The 17,997-nt window shown below is 37.3% G+C and overlaps 1 protein-coding gene and 1 long non-coding RNA gene across 4 annotated transcripts in view; one reads left to right on the top strand and one right to left on the bottom strand.

Annotated features, from left to right (window-relative positions):
* The window catches only part of LOC125244719, a 42,800-nt gene that overhangs the window by 783 nt on the left and 24,020 nt on the right, over positions 1–17,997 (top strand). The window contains exons 2-5 of the long non-coding RNA XR_007179365.1: positions 26–136; positions 4,033–4,076; positions 5,107–5,170; positions 7,901–8,041. This is a non-coding gene — a long non-coding RNA (uncharacterized LOC125244719). The remainder of the gene's footprint in view (positions 1–25; positions 137–4,032; positions 4,077–5,106; positions 5,171–7,900; positions 8,042–17,997) is intronic.
* shisal1a (shisa like 1a) overlaps positions 9,204–17,997 on the bottom strand; it is a 32,834-nt gene continuing 24,040 nt past the window's right edge. For 2 of the 3 annotated variants that reach the window (XM_048154887.1, XM_048154886.1), the window contains exon 5: positions 17,165–17,635. In XM_048154887.1, the coding sequence (XP_048010844.1) occupies positions 17,626–17,635 (10 nt within the window). In that variant the 3' untranslated portion in view covers positions 17,165–17,625. Of the gene's footprint in view, positions 10,724–17,164; positions 17,636–17,997 lie in introns of those variants that run through there. The other variant, XM_048154889.1, reaches the window with a different exon arrangement.

The following is a 17,997-nucleotide window of genomic DNA, read 5'->3' as shown; positions in this document are numbered from 1 at the left end:
TTAGTATTCTGTCTGGTTTCTGCAGCATGTGTTTCCAGTGGATTTTGGCACTGACTTCGACTCAGACATTCAGGTTCTGATGTGGCATTTCCTGTATCATCTGAAGCACTTCCTGCCAATCCCTGACCTTCAGCAGGTGGGAAGTCATGTTGAATCAAGAATCGTAGAAATTGTTATCAGGAACTACAATCTATTTTAACTGGTCATTACTGTAAACTTAGTCATTTTATGTTGTGAACATGGAGTTTTTGCAAAGACGACACTAAGGACTTGCACTTATATCATGTTATAATACTATATTGTTGACATTATTTAAATTTGGGTTGTGATTTTTAAATTAAACTAACCTTCTGGCTTGGCATAAACTGATGTTGCCTGTTTCTAAAGACTGTAAGGAGATCATTAGTCAGTCAGATCACCTAAAGCCACTGCTTGAGCACTACAAGAACCTTGGACATCTAGATCCCAACTGTAATATATCAAGTCTGTTTGTCATCAACAATTTTCTCACTCACTCTCATGCCGTTCCACACCCCTAAGACCTTTGTTAATCTTCGGAACACAAATTAATATATTTTTGTTGAAATCCGATGGCTCAGTGAGGTCTTCATAGGGAGCAATGACATTTCCTCTCTCAAGATCCATTAATGTACTAAAAACATATTTAAATCAGTTCATGTGAGTACAGTGGTTCAATATTAATATTATAAAGCGACAAGAATATTTTTGGTGTGCCAAAAAACAAACAAAATAATGACTTATTTAGTGATGGTCGATTTCAAAACACTGCTTCAGGAAGCTTCGGAGCGTTATGAATCAGCGTGTCGAATCATGATTCGGATCGCATGTCAAACCGCCAAACTGCTGAAATCACGTGACTTTGGCGCTCTGAACAGCTGATTCATAACGCTTCGAAGCTTCCTGAAGCAGTGTTTTGAAATTGGCCATCACTAAATAAGTCGTTTTTTTTTTTTTTTTTGGCGCACCAAAAATATTCTTGTCGCTTTATAATATTAATATTGAACCACTGTACTCACATGAACTGATTTAAATATGTTTTTAGTACATTAATGGATCTTGAGAGAGGAAATGTCATTGCTTCAGGCCTCACTGAGCCATCGGGTTTCATCAAAAATATCTTAATTTGTGTTCTGAAGATGAACGAAGGTCTTACGGGTGTGGAACGGCATGAGTAATAAATGACAGAATTTTCATTTTTGGGTGAATTAACCCTTTAAGTCATGTTCAGATGTTTGACAGACAGACCCTGGAGTCAGTAGTAGGAGCATCTGAATGTACATGTAAGATGGAGAGCCTGCAAGAGGCTCTGGTTTGGATGATTCTGGGCTAACACTTTCAGAAGACCACAGATCAACAGATGGTACTGAAAAATCAGACTCTGTTATGGAACAGCCAGAGTTCCTGTCTCCTGCTTGCCTACACATTCAGTGCCTGAGGATATTGTTGTACCCAAAACACTTTTGAGCACCTGCAGATTTGCAAAGAAGCCTAAAACCATGTTGAAGTGGTCAACCTTCAAAAGCTCAAGAGAAAACCAGCAACTTCTAAGAAAACATGGAGGAAACCTGCATCATCATGCAGAGGTATACCATGTTACCTCAGAAAACAAGCAAGCTCATCTTTTGCTTTATGTTGTGCAATTTCCACATAGTTACTGTGTTAGCAATCATAAGACGGACATATTCTTGAACAGATATATGACTCCTACTGTCTTTAATTAAGCGCACCCACACCGGAGAGCGTCATTTTTTTCTGTCCAGTATCTGAATATGGCCACAGTTTCTGTACCCTGGGGCTTTGAAGCAACATCAGAAGAGCCATTTCAAAGAGAAACCATGCCTTTGTGCACACTGTGGGAAGAACTGCAATATGGAGAACTCTCTGCTCACATTTGGCCAGCCGTGGCACAGAGAAAACTTTTAAATGCACCTTGTGCAACAAGTCGCTCACGTTTAAGGCCAGCCTGACCCGCCATAAACTCACACACAGGAGAAACACCATTCCTTTGTGCAGACTGCCGCAAGGTCTTGAGTTGCTCAAGCACCAGCGCTATAGCACACTGGACACAAACCTTTCCAGTGCCCAGACTGTGTAAAGAGTTTCACACAGGTCCACATGAGGCATCACACAGGCATACAGCCCTATTCGTATTCCCTCAAGAGGCACCTGCGGATTCACACGGGAGAGAAACCCTTTCAGTGCTTGGACTGCGGAAAAAAAATTTCAGCAGTCATATCATCTGAAAGTGCACTTTCAGACTCTTAAAGAACTTAAAGCAGAACATGCAGTGCTTCACTGATGACGTCATAATATTTGGGGGGGATCATATAAGATATTAAAAGGTTACAGTTTTTGAATTTTGTTTCATATATTTTCTCATACAAACAGGAACTTGTAATAATGTGCTTCATGTTGTTTTATATCAGTGGTAAAAGTGCAAGTGTATAGATCTTAGTTACAATGGACGCCTCATTTAATATTTCAGAAATTAAAATTAAGGGTTTGGGACACACACAGACTGTGGGTGTAGTTTTAGCTGAAAGGTTAAATTCCACCTATTACTGTAACTATAAATGTTTATATTATGACCTTTCTTTCTACATTAGGCTATATATAGCCTAAAGGTTAAATTACAAGTCGAGTAACCCTACTGGAAAAACCAGCTAGACCAACTCAAGCTGTGTTTTAAAATATGGTAGCTGGTAGGAAAACCACACAAAACCAGATTGTAGCTGGGTTGATATTCTTGTTTTGGGTTTGAAGCTGGTTTCTCAGCTTGGTGGAGCAGCTTGACTTTAGCTGGTGGAGACCTGGTCAAGATAGTCCACCAGCTCAGCCAAGTTGTTCATTAGCTGGTCAAAGCTGGTGGTGCCAGTGGACCAGCTAATGACCAGCTACCAGCTTGAGTTGGTTTTTCCAGTAGCGCGCACGTGCACACTCGCGTAATAGCAAAAAAGTCTCGTGCAGCTGATGAGGTAACAGGAGCGGTTACCGTTTGGATCCGTATCGGTTGATTCATCGACAAATCATTTTCACTGTCATCTATACAGTCAATTATCACTTTTATTATATATTTAGATACAAGTTTACCACAAACATTTTTTGTCATGAAGTTTAGATAGTTGACGTTTGGATAATTGTTTGACGGACCTCGACAGTTCCTCGAAAGTAAGTTGGTCAGCTTCCTTGCATCCTCTTAACGTTTTAGCATAAATTTAAACAACTTATATAGGGTGAATTCAGGGTAATGGGACACTTTTTGCCATTGATATTCTCTGCACTACCTGTACCGTCCGGCAGGTGGCAGCAGCACAACGTCATTTAAATGTGTTCCACGTGCTCACTGTTGCTCCACAGCATTTTCATCAGTGCCAGTCACTCTCGTCAACAATAACAAGCAGAACTGGTATGAAAACGTTATTATTATTATTATTTTTTTTTTTTTTTTTTTTTTACCATCATCTTTCTGGCTCTGGCTATAGTTATTAATTAAGATTAACAGCAGATGATTTTGAAACTGTTTGGTGTCTGTTTGGGATCACTTTGACCCCAGCAAGGAAGCATTGCTTAAAAACTTATTAAAACATATCCAAATAGACCACCTTCCAGTTATGCGGTTAGTTGCATTTAGCATTGTTTTTATTTCCTGCTGTTCATGACCACACAAGAAAAGCTGGTTCCAGGTCTTGAAAGCATTTCAGTGCTCTGTGTATATGTGATTCAGAAAATCCCAGCATGAAAAAAAGCATTACGTGTATTGAAGCCTTATACTTAAGATCTCTAAGGCCCCACTCAGAAGTATTGCAGCAATTTCCATGGATTGCTTCTGAGATGTTGTCATGTTTAAAAAAAAAAAAGTCTAAATATAACTTATTTTTAAGTTTTTTGAATTCATATTCTAGGAAAATAGTGCATGAGTTAATGGGCTGCTTTTGTGACACTTAAATGGTGCTTTTGCATCCTTTTAACGATTAAAAGTGTATCCTTCCTGTTTTTTCCTCTTCCTTTTAGTGTCTACAGCAAGAAGCAAGCTGTCATTAATGGGCTCCCAAAAAGTGAGGTTCCTACCTTTCTTATTTTCCCCTCACAGAGAAACATTAAATCAATACTGCTATATTAGAACACAAAGCAGCAAAGGGCAGACAGTTGTGGGTGGTTGTTTGGAGTCCTTTGGTCCATTCACTCTGTAAGTGTTTCCAGCTGGGATGGGAGAGGCCGGCGTCTGCCCAGCTGCTGTGCACTGACCTTCCACTTACAGCAGGAGACATTTACTAATGCAAGAAGCACAAAGCTTCCAAGAGGAAATTTTACATTAACTCTGCATTTGCAGGCTATATGTTTGGGGCTTTTTTTTTTTTAAAAAATCTCAAACTAAGCAATATGTTTGCATATGAAGATTTTATGAAAACTCAATGATTTAGCCTTACAAAATGGACTTCCCTTTAATCAAAATGTCATTTCTGTCTATAAACCAGCTGGGTGTTCTGATGTTTAAAGCCTCAGTTCATGCCAACTTCAGGTTAGTTAAACATTTCAGTTTAGTTAAATACAAGACTGTGAGGCATACAACTTGTACATGTGATTCAATTCAAGTTGAGCTAATCAGAGTGAAGAGTCCTGCAGTTCTCTATAACAGCGTAATGAGTTTAATTAAACACAGGTGAGTAAAAGGGGGCACCTCAATTTTAAGGGACAAAAAGGCTATTTCAATGTTTGTCCAATTTAATTTGACACTCGTTCATACCTTCAGTTTTCCGTCTTCTCCTCATTAGCTTTACAAAACTATGGCAAACACAAGGGCACCGTTCTCTCTCCCTCCATTTGTGTTATCTAATTTCCCCCCTCATCTCAAACAATCAATTACCTGGCTGAAGTAAGCCCTTAATGCCTTTAGCTGGAAATTGCCTTTGCGCCCATGCAAGCCAAATAAACCAGATTAGCCAGTGGTGATTGAATTCCGTAGGGCCGAGACCCTGACGAGGACAAATTCCCTCATCTGCCAAACTCTTGCAGCACTCAGCCGATAAGTCTGTGTGAACAGCTCACGAACTGTGTCCCTGTTTGTGTTTTTGCTTTGTTTTATAGAGTGAATCTGGTCGAGGAATTTTTTTAGTGAAGAGCCGAGGACAAAAGTGTGATGACAGTGAAGGTGTGTGTAATAAATTATATATATACTGTAAATATACTGTGTATATGTGTATGTGTATGTGTGTGTATGTGTACGGTCACACTTTAGATTATACACACATTCTACATCCCTTAAGGGGTTAGTTCACCCAAAAATGAAAATTATGTCATTTATTATTGGGTGAGTCATGTCGTTCTATAACTGTAAGACCTTCGTTCTAAAAACATATTTAAATCAGTTCTACCTTAATATTATAAAGCGACGAAAACAATGTTTTTAAACAATATGACGGCCAATTTCAAAACACTGCTTCATGAAGCGTCGGAGCTTTACGAATCGAATCAGTAGTTCAGTGCGCCAAAGTCATGTGATTTCAGCGGTTTGATACGCGTTCCGAATCACTGATTCGACACAAAAGATTTGTAACGCTCCGAAGCAGTGTTTTGAAATTGGCCATCACTAGATATTGTTAAATAGTCATTATTTTGTTTTTTTGGCGCACAAAAATATTCTCGTTGCTTTATAATGTTAAGGTAGAACCACTGTACTCACATGAACTGATGTTTTTAGTACCTTTATGGATCTTGAGAGAGGAAGTACTATTGCTGGCAATGCAGGCCTCACTGAGCCATCGGGTTTCATCAAAAATATCTTAATTTGTGTTCTGAAGATGAACGAAGGTATTACGGGTGTAGAACGACATGAGGGTGAGTAATAAATGACATTATTTTCATTTTTGGGTGAACAAACCCTTTAATTCTACCCAGTGTAACTATTAGTAAGCAGTAATTAGGAGTTTATTGAGGCAAAAGTCGTAGTTAATAGTTAGTTGATAGTGAGAATTGGACCCTAATCAACAGTTACATGAAAAAAGTTGATTTTTATATCAGACCTTAATTTTGATTCAAAGCATATGTACTTAAAGTGAAGATTGCTAGTGCAGTCTGCAGTCCATAGCACCTGCAGTCAGAATAACAATGATTTTAAATGGAGATGACATGCATTTGTCTGGCAGCAGTCGTGCAGTCATGTGTCAATCTGTTCTGCAAACTCAAAAGGGCCTCAAGACATCTGATGAATGAAAGGCACAAACACATCTTGACACAGGCTGCGTTTACACTTGGCATTAATATGCGATCACTGTGATCCGATCAAGCAGATCAGATCATATAGCCAATCAGGACACAGAGCGTTTATTAAGGCATTAAGGCACATTTGAAAGGCAGACGAAGTTCAAAGAATTTTAATTTTTTGTCAAAACTGTGTCTGTCCATTATTTTCTGACAGCCACGCGGAGAGACTGGGCGGGGATTTCATTACGTCGCCCTCTGAATGTAGATACGATGGCTGGATCGCGTTTACATTACACCGAGATCCGACCACAATACGTCCTCGACTACCTCTGAACCAGGACACGTTGATCGAATAACATTCCGATCACAACCGACATTCCGACAGTTTGAGTTTCTGTTGATTAAACCAATCGCCAATTCATTGTATTAACTCAAATTTTTAATTTCAATGAACTCAAAATTTTAGGGCAACCAGGTTACTTAATTTAAGTTTAAGCAACAATTCCTGTCCACTCTATACTATCCTATCATAATAAAGTCAAAAATCGGGAAAAAAAATCTCACATTTCAAGTATATTTTCCATGTGCACATATTACAGAATACAGTGTTATTTTCCATATTTATTTGCATTTTAGTTGAAGTTTTAGTTAACTGTGATAACCCTGAACCCAGAATATGCATAATAATTATTAATTTGCATTTAAAATGCAAAAGTGAAACTGCATGGTGCATTGAATTTTTATTATCAGATCAATGCATTTGTACAGCCCAAATCAGGTGGCTCTGACATATATTGTTGCCCTAGATGCATTTGTTTGGAGAGCATACATTCGAACAGGTGTGCAACGCTACAGTGAATATCCTCTGTGAAAAGGGAAAAGACCATTTGGGGCTATGTGTATCAGAAAAGATAAAGAGATGTGCTGTGAAGGGACACCACTGAAAGGCACTTTAATGACACTCAAACTGGGGCAGGCAGTGTATCTTGGTTTTAGGAAGCCATTAGTTCGGATGAAACATTAGGAATGGATTCACATACAAACAAACATGGTCCCATGAGGGTCATTGCCTATATGAGGTGAATGTAACTTCGGTGTGTGTCTAGTGGTCTTTGTGATATTTAATAGCTCTTCCGAGACCATGATAAAGTTTTAATGCATACGTAAAGAGCACTGCCTCTGCTTAATGAGCTAATCTGTTTAATGCTAACTTCACACCCACCGAAGAATCGCTTCCAGTCTCCCCTCAGACACGAGACGGCGGCTGGACTATAAATAGACCTTTAATAGATTAATGCAGTTTCTGTGATTTGTTGTTGAGGTCGGATCCAAGGCTTTCAGAACTAGTGACAAATGAAGGTGATTATCAGATTATTGTCTGTTGTTCTTTCTCTGTCTCACTTCCTTTATTTCTCTTTTTATGAATCTTCTGATCTGTAGCTTGACTCTTTTTTTTTTTTTTTTTTTTCACACCTGTGCCACACATTTCTTTGCACTTCTCTTGTCATCTCTCTGGCTTTAATGATGTGACTCTCTTTAGAACACTCAGACAGGGATGGTGTACCAAGACCATCAGTCGGCGACTGTGCCACTTTTGTGGCCTAGGGTTCTATGTTCAGACAGGAAGTTCAGAAATAGCCAGTCGCAAAAACTCATTTGAGCTGTGTTATCCCCTCAGAGACAAACTTCCAGCCCTGGAACCAATTAGAGCAGGAGGAGTCCCTCCACCAGTCCACCAGAGGTGCCTTCGGTGTGAAGATAGAAGCAGGTGCTACTGTCGTTCCTCTGGAGAAGTAATCAACAGCACCTCTGTTCTAAGGTGAGATGGAAAACTTTGGAGAGTGCTGGGTCTCACTCGTCTTTGACAGACTGGTGTGTGAAAGAAATGTAAAGGGGTCTTAGCATGAGGAATCACGTTTTCCTTTGAGACGATAGAATTTGTTGAACTATAAAAACACTACAGGTTTCAGAGGACATTTACATATCAGTCTTAAAGGTACAGCAGCAAAAAATGGTTTAATTCTAAGAGCCAGAGAGAGGATGGTCTGTGGTATTGTTCAATATAAATTTATATTTGTTTATAATACATAAATGTACATTTATACAACTTGAAATCTTAAAAAAGTATTAGTAGTATATGAAAAAGAAAATTAACCTAGATTCAAAAATTCAAAAACTTTTTTGATCATGGTTAGTTCAACTATATGCATTAATTAATGTTAACGAATTGAATATTACTAAAAAAAAAAAGAGTGCTATGACCAATTTAAAGAATGATAATCATATAAATAGATATAAATATAGAATATGAATAAAAATAAAAAATAAAATATATACATTAGCAGAAATTTGTAGTCAATTGAATGTTTTTATAAGAAGCTTTTATGCTCACCAAGGTTGCAATAATTTGATCAAAAATACAGAAACAAAACAGTACTGTTGTAAAATATTATTTAAAATAGCTGTGTTTTAAAATATAATAAATACCTGTGATGGCAAAGGTGAATTTTCAGCATCATTACTCCAGTCTTCGGTGTCACATTATCCTTCAGAAATCATTCTAATATGCTGATTTGAAACATTTCTTATTATTTTCAATGTTGAACCCAGTTGTGCTGATTAGTTCACCCAAGTTCTGTCATCATTTACTCACCCTCATGTCGTTCCCAACCCATAAGGCTTTCGTTTATCTTCGGAACAAAAATGAAGATATTTTTAATAAAATTTGATAGGTTTCTGTCCCTCCATTGACAGTCTACGCAACTACCACTTTAATGCTTCAAAAAGTTCATAAAGAGATCGTAAAACTAATCCATATGAATAGAGCGGTTTAGTCCAAATAAGTTCAAAGGAACAGCATTTTTTAAAATAAAACATTTTGTAACATTTTAAAAGTCTTACTGATGCCAAACTTTTGAACGGTAGTGTATAAAATAAGTTCAGGAGGAGATATATAGAGAGAGATCTGATAGACATCCAAAAACACTGCAAAAGATAAATCTTTATTTCTCCCGGACTGTAACAGTAAAAAGTTAACAAGTGCAATTACAACTCTGTTCCCCCAGCATCCCCCCACCCACTGACCCCATAATAAAAACAAAGAGAAGTTTAACAGGTGGACGGCCATATCACACTGAGGTACCAACCACTATCACAGAACAAGGTGCTAGGCATGTACTACAGATTTACCGTAAGGCAATTTATAACCATTATAACTTATTACTCCAAGACATAACACATCTCTCTTCCCTCCACGAGGGGAAAACTATTAGTTTCACCTTAAATAGATAAACGAAATCACAACAATTTCTCCTCTATACACAACACAACTCAGCACAACGCTGTGTGTTATTGCAGGTGAATACTCACAGCCTAACAGTGGCTACTTTTACCTATGTCTAGTTGGTTTCGACTCAGTGCACAAGTTCAATAGGGATAAAAAATGATGTCGCTGCATTTCTACAATGAAGTGACTCTCAGGTGTCTGATTATCCAGATCTAAACTCCATGAAGCAATGCCACTTAGTCAAGTTTCAGGTAAAGTTATAGTTCTTATGGTTGATAAATGACATTAGTTCTTCATTTTTATCTATTGCTTTACGTAGAAATTATTTCCCCAGCCCAAAATTTCAGTAGTTATAAATGTTTCAGAGTATTCTAAACGGTGATGTCACTTCCTTGAATCAGGATGAGAATATTCCGAATCGTTTAAGCCAGTAAGTTTTGAAGTCTAAAGGTGTGGTCACATGAGCGAAATCTCATCAAAATTTTCAGAATGTACTGTAGAATGTAAAGTCACTTTCAAACCAAACCAAGAACGTTTCTGTTGGTAAACACGATGAATCCATGCGAAATCTGCGTTGTGAAATTTTCCGCCCTCATGTGAAATTCCCAGTCTATTGAAATGACTGGATTTTGCCTTCAAAAATTCGCCGAACATCGGTAAATGTGACTGCACCTTAAAATACTGTATGTAAGAAGATGTTTCATATTAACTGCAGTTTAAAATGTTGTGCTTAATCCCCTTGGGTCAAATTACAATGGAAATAAAACATCTTTTTTCGCTACTTCAAGAAAAGCCAACCAATGGCTTCAGAGCAGTGCAAACATGACATTTACTGTAGAGATTTACAGACCCATCGGCCTCTTCTCTATCTTTTTTTCGCAAAGTCCTATTCCCTGCATCTAAGTCTTAACTCCCGAAATGACAAGGCAAGGTAGTGGGCGTCAAAGAAAACAATCTCATTAAAGTCCTTCAACAGCTGTCGAAAAGTAGATCCAGCTGAACAAGCCTCCTCTGATTGGGCAGAGAAACTCATTTGCAGCTGTCAGTCTCAGCATCAGCATGTGGAGAAAATGCCATCCAGCAGAGCTGCAGGAGGTCGCCAGAACAGCCTGTGTCGTAAATATGTAGATAGGAAAAGGCTCTGACACTACATCTCCACTTCCTGGCTTCCTCCTTTGTCATACTAAGTATATCCTTGGGATCAAAGCTGGATATCTAGAGAAACGGAAAGAGAGCAGGATTAAAATTTAATTTTAAAGATCTGTCAGTTGACACCCATATTTTTGTGGCTTAGTCATCAGAAGTTCTAATAAAAGTATTAAATACATGCATTTACATTTACATTTACATTTATTCATTTGGCAGACGCTTTTATCCAAAGCATGCAGAATATATTCTTAGTATTTTAAAATACAAGCATGTATTCTCTGTCAGTGATGGATGATGATCTTTAAAGGGAAAAAAGAATCTCCCAGTGGAACAGATGTGTTGATTAGGCCCTTGTGGATGTTCTACTATAATCAGACACCAGCTCTGTAGCCATGGGCAAGCCGAAGCACGATTGAGCTGTGCGTTCACAAACAATCTCAGATCACATCTCAGCCTGTTTACATGTTGATCTACTTCACTGTACGGAGAGACAGCATCCTCGGAAGACTAATAAGGCGTAATACAGAACAACACAGATCTTTTCCAAAAAACTTTTATAAACAAAATGAATATAATATATTTTAGGAGCCTCAGTTCAACTCTCTAAACTTTTCTCCATCATAAATATGAGCTGATGTGACACACTTCTGTGGGTTCAATACAAGTTCAGTACAAGTTAAGTTCAACACTTGGTTGTGGCATAATGTTGATTACCACAAAAACTAATTTCAATTTGTCTCTCCTTTTCTTCAGCTAAAATCTGGAAATGAATGGGACCAATCTGTAATCGTTAAAATGTTTCAAAACCATAGCCACAAGATGTGAACAATATGCATGAAAACATAATTTTAGTGTGAAAAATCACTTGCTGATTTTACAACTTTGCTGCTATGGAAACATAACAAGTAAAACCCTAAAATTAACATAAAAATGATGAGAACAGCTTGACAGCTCAAATAATATACACGTTTTAACAGAATAAATAATGTAATAATAATAATATAAGCTTCACATTTCTGCTTTTATCCTCTATAAAATGGCCCTATTTACTTCCATTGTAAGTGCATCACTTTTGCCTTTTTTGAATAAGATATATATATATATATATATATATATATATATATATATATATATATTCTTTTTTGTGGTAACATTATAACAAAAGGACAATACTCTATTAAAGTGCTCTCAAAACATGTTTAATGAAAGACAACAACAATTCAACTATTTCGGTCTTTGTCAGGTTGTCAAATACATTAAAACTGGAAAGTCTTTTAAATACTAGCACCTGAATAGGTGTGGGCAAAAAATCAAAACAAAACAGCAATTTACCAATGTAGACACATTAGTTTTCTAATACAAATAAGTCATTAACCAATAGACACGTTATATATATAATATAATATATATATATATATATAAAACTATTTATTCCAAACTATCTCTTTAACTATTTCTTTTATTCCATTTTCCATCATTATATTAAAAAAGTTCATTGTGTTCCAATGAAGAAAGAAAGTTAATATGTATTTGAAACAGCATGAGGTGAGTAAATAACAAAATGTTCCTTTTGGGTGCATTATCCCTTTAAGTGTTGATTAGTAAAAGTCAATTTTGGCAGAGCTATAGAACAGTCATGAATGCTGGTACACTTGACTTGAGTTACTTAGAAATAGCGTAAACATTTGGATCCCTCTGCCACTTGAGTGCGACTTGTGAGTCTTGTAAATGGAAATGTCAGATAAAGACAGAACATTTAATCAACCCGTTCCTACAAACTAATCCTGTTTGTAATGATGAATGCCTCACTTTGTTCAACTGCCTGATCCTTATGCTACTCTGGACGTGGTCAGATTTTTAAGAATTTAGTCTTGGCAAAAGTTTCGGGAATGTCCAGAGCTTTGGCCTACTTTAGAGAAGGGGCTGTCTGCACAGAGCACCATGCTCATTTATAATGCATTACAGAACGCTTTTAAGCAATGTAGGCCAGGAGCGCAGACAGGTTTGTTGGTCTTGGAGAACACGCCTCTGAGGAACACTCCACTGTTCATGAAAACAGTTGAAATGTCACACACAGGTCTTCCCTAACTCCACAGGTGTCCTGGAAAATACTCAAAATGGAGCACTCTAGATTTAGTCTTTACATCCTCTCCACCAAAAGAAAAAAACAGTGAGAATAGTTATATAGTAGAATAGTTAATAGTTAGAACAGCATCTAATTTGACTGGCCCTCAAAAACTGTAATTGTAGATGAGGTTTGGAAGAGTTTGGTTCATTGTGTTGTTGACATGCTGAGAAGACTGTTTTCTGTACTGTGAAAGCAAATCCACTTTCCATGCACTTCCAAAGGTAAATTGATAGGGTAAAACCAACGCCATTGTTACTGTTTGCATCACTTTGTGTACAAGGACTGAAGAAGCCTATTGAGCTGAAATTTAGATATGGTAATGGTCGTTTGGTTTCCAACATGCTCTGTAAGCAGTAGACCAATCACAATAGACTGGGCCATCTGTCCAATCAGAGCAGAGAAGGCTCTCAGAAAGGAGGGGTTTCGAGAGACCATATTATTTATTACTTATTATTTATTACTGTTTTAGACACTATGAGAAAAGAGGTCATGCTGCAATGTAAATTATGTGAAAATTAATGTTTTTTGACCTTGGATGCATTGGAGGAGACCTCCAAAACAAAATTAGGAGCCTTTAAAATAGCATAATAGGGGCACTTTAAGTTATCTTTACTACATTTTTTTTTTTTTTACTAAAATTATTTTTTCTTTTACATAAAGAAAATTTGCCACAAGTTAGAAATTATAAAGCTACAATGCAGCTCTATTAAGTCATAAGCACACTTTTGCTGGAAAACGGCGGCATACGATACAAAGCATTACTGATTGGTTTGTTGGTTCGTGGTTTTCAGCACATTCTTACTGCTTCTTCCAAGACCATCACAAGTCATTTTCAAAATTTAGACAAAACCTCATCTACACTATATTACCAAAAGTATTGGGACACCCCTCTAAATCATTGAATTCAGGTGTTCCAATCACTTTCATGGCCACAGGTGTATAAAATCAAGCACCTAGGCATACAGACTGCTTCTACAAACATTTGTGAAAGAATGGGTCACTCTCAGGAGCTCAGTGAATTCAAGCGTGGTACCGTGATAGGTTGCCACCTGTGCAATAAGTCCATTCGTGAAATTTCCTCGCTACTAAATATTCCACGGTCAACTGTTAGTGGTATCATAACAAAGTGGAAGCAATTGGGAACAACAGCAACTCAGCCATGAAGTGGTAGGCCACCTAAAATCACAGAGCGGGGTCAGTGCATGCTGAGGTGTACAGTGCGCAGAAGTCGCCAACTTTCTGCAGAGTCAGTAGCTACAGACCTCCAAACTTTGTGTGGCCTTCAGATTAGCTCAAGAACAGTGTATAGAAGCTTCATGGAATGGGTTTCCATGACCGAGCTGCTGCATCCAAGCCTTACATCAAGGAACTCTTAATGCTTCAGTATACCAAGACGTTTTGGATAATTTCATGCTCCCAAATTTGTGGGAACAGTTTCCTGTTCCAAGTTTCCTACCTGTTCCAACACGACTGTGCACCAGTGCACAAAGCAAGGTCCATAAAGACATGGATGAGCGAGTTTGGTGTGGAGGAACTTGACTGGCCTGCACAGAGTCCTGACCTCAACCCGACAGAACACCTTTGGGATGAATTAGAGCGGAGACTGCGAGCCAGGCCTTCTCGCCAACATCACTGCCTGACCTCACAAATGCGCTTCTAGAAGAATGGTCAAAAATTCCCATAAACACACTCCTAAACCTTGTGGAAAGCCTTCCCAGAAGAGTTGAGGCTGTTATAGCTGCAAAGGGTGGGCCAACTCCATATTAAACCCTACGGATTAAGAATGGGATGTCATTAAAGTTCATGTAAAGATAGTATAGTGTATAGTGTACAGTATAGTGTATGTTAGCCAGCTAGATAATATCAGCAGAAGTGTAAGTTGCAAGGCAATAAAAAATATCAACTAATCAATTGATGTAAATTTTTTGTTAAAAAATAGTATTAAAATTTAAACTGAAAAGCAGAAACTGCTGATTATGTCTGTATATGTGAAAGAAAAGTTCTTCTAAACCAAACACGAGGTCTTAATCCAAACCAAACCCTGCGAGTATGAGAGTTGAGACAATGGTGAGTCACTTCATGCTGAGATATTTACACAAGATGAGCACTGCCCTCTGTGTGCAATAGAAATATCAACTGCCCCCACTGGGCTTGCCTCCACTCCACAACCCCTGAGAGATGATTGTTTTGGGAAATGAAGCAGAGGCGTTCTGATGGGAAGTGCTCCGAGTTGGTGACATTCAGATGAAAATATCAGTTTTCTTCGACTGAAGTCCTGTCAGAGGAAAATAGCTAAATTAAGACTAAGGCTTTCAGTATCAAATGCAAAATGACTGGTAATTTTAAAACAATGCTCACTGCTACACTCCATTACATAATGAAAATTAAGTGTCGGTTTTGCATAACGTGTCAAATTCTCTGCTTTTTACACTTTCTAAAAGGCTTGTTATTAAAGTAGAAGTGCAGACTCTAGCTCCTAACATAGCTTACCGGCTCATATTTCTTCTTAAATGCCTGTTGAAGATGTAATGATGCTTTTGCCATTACCCGGCGATTGTGATTTTTGTCTGTAATTTAATTAAAGCCTTTAGGGTATTCAAAAAATATTCCCATTTTTTTCTTAATTTCTTTCTTTTTTTTTTCTCTTAAAAAATGTGCCAACCCAATACCATTGCCATCTGGAATTATGATGAGAAAACTCCAAAACAGACAAGAAATGCAATCACAAAAGCTACAGGAAATCACTATCCTCACTCACCACTATTCGAGAAATTGCTTAATTATTATCAGATGGATTCTCTCTTATGCAATTCCATGAAAAATTACATTTTATTCAGTGATGCTATTTGGTGTGCTGCCAACATCAATCAAGAGCCTGCAGGTAGCCGTGCTCCTGAATGTATGAGGCTGGACTGTAGCACAACTCCGAACATCACTCTCATCAGCCCATGTAGAGCAAGTGTTTTTCATTTGGCATAGTCAGTGGGATATTCAGTTACTGTTGTCCCTTATCGTCAGTAAACTGACCTCTCAGGCTCACATTCTGCATTCACAAACTGTGACATTAATACCATGACTCAATACCAAATCTTAGAAATGGTACTATTATTTATATGTACCCACCCCAGATTGTGGCTCTCAGACATGATCGCTTGTAGTAGATTCCTGTAGACTGTTTTTACTGAGCCTTAATACAATGTGTGTATCAATCTAATTATGCTGTTAACTAATGTATTTTTCTATTTACAATTTATCCATACAATGAAAGTCAATGCTGTCCAAAACTACACTGGACCCCATTGACTATTATTGTATGGTCAAAAAACAAACAAACATTACACAGATACATTTTTTTCAATATCTTCCTTTGTGTTTAAAAAGTCATACAGGTTTGGAAATGAAATCTTAAAAAAAAATATTTTAATTAAAATTTTTTGTAGTTATGTCAAACTCTAAATTATTTTATCGGGTAGAAATCGGTACTGAGAAATTTGCAATTATTAAAATATAGATAAACACAAAAGGAACATTTGGACTGCGTCCTAAATCGAATACTTCTCTACTATAAAGTATGCGAAAAACATATGCAAACAGAGTAGTATGTCCGAATTCATAGTATTCGAAACATACCCGGTAGGTGAAAGTATCACAGTAGGCGAAAAGTATCCCGGATGACTTACTACTACCGGTGAGTTTCTGAAGTGCGCATATGATGGACACTTTACTATCCCATGAGACCACAGGAGAGGATTTGTGATTGGAGTTGAAGGGATGTAACTGACGCTGGTAGGTCATGTGACAGTAACAACACAAATTCATCCGAATTCATTCATACTACACACATTCGTACTATATAGAACGTACTTTTTCAACAGTCATGAAGTAAATTTAAATTCAAATATTGTACCTACTCAACAGTATGCGATTTTTGGACGTAGCTTTGGTTATATACTTTATTTGGTAACGCTTTATTTTATAGTGTCTTTTTTTACACGCGTTACATGTAGTTAGTATAGTTATTATTACTATAAATTGTGCTTAATTACATGCAACTAACCTAAACCACACACTAATCCTAACACTAACTCTATAATAAGTATATGTAGTTTATTATTATTACTACTTAAATGTATAATTACACTGTAACACGGACACCTTAAAATAAAGTGTAACCCTTTATTTTGAGGTGTCCTTGTTACAGTATAATTAAACATTTAAGTACTGAGTAATATTAATTAACTACATGGGTTTGGGGTTTGGTTTAGGGTTAGTTGCATGATGTAATTATGCATCATTTGCAGGTATTACTATAGTAACTACATGTAACATGTAACAAGGACACTGTAAAAGAGTGTTAAAGAACAATGACTTTTTGAAACTTTTGAAATGTCATAATTTAATTATTTTAATGTAATTGTTAATACAGTATTGCCAGTTGTCATTGGAGTTTAAGTATACCAGAAATATCTTGGGCACATTTAATATATTCTTGGACAATATGGGGCTTTAGAGTCAAAAAGGTTGAGAACCACTGCTTTAACAAATAGGTTAATTTTCTGCTTCAAAACCAGAGGGATGTAGATTCTTTGCTTAGATTTGGGAAATTATGGCTAGACACCAACTAAATTCAATATTACACAAATTGGTGTTTGGGGATAATCCTTCAATCTGCTTGCTACTTCAAAGTAATGACATTTGGACCTTTTTGAAAATAATCATTCAAAAAGAGTTGACTTGCTGAAAGAGAATCTTGACACAGTAGACAGTCAAAAGGAGGGCAGAGGGAGGCTTTAACTTCTAAATTATCTCCTGCCAACAGCATGCAGGTGGAGGACTTTAATTAGCAGCACCTGTGTAACACACACACACACACACACACACACACACACACACACACACACACACACACACACACACACACACACACACACACACACACAGATTGACTAGGCGGAAGGGGACAGAGAAAATCACATTATTTCACTTGCATATTAAATTACATTTTGGGATGCAGTTGAGATGGCTATCCAGTATTAAAGTGATCATTGTCTATCGTTTGTAGTACAAGTTCATTGTTTGATTAAAGCACACTTTAGCATAGTGATCATAGACATGAGAAACTGCATTTCAAATGCTTTGATGTCAATTACATCTCAGGTATGCCAATATTCAATTAACCTTATCCTTCAAAATTCTTTTGGAGTGGAAAAGC

Source organism: Megalobrama amblycephala, linkage group LG14 (genome assembly GCF_018812025.1).
Source record: "Megalobrama amblycephala isolate DHTTF-2021 linkage group LG14, ASM1881202v1, whole genome shotgun sequence".
Classification (NCBI taxonomy): Eukaryota; Metazoa; Chordata; class Actinopteri; order Cypriniformes; family Xenocyprididae; genus Megalobrama; species Megalobrama amblycephala.
This window is presented reverse-complemented; position numbering and strand designations above follow the sequence as displayed.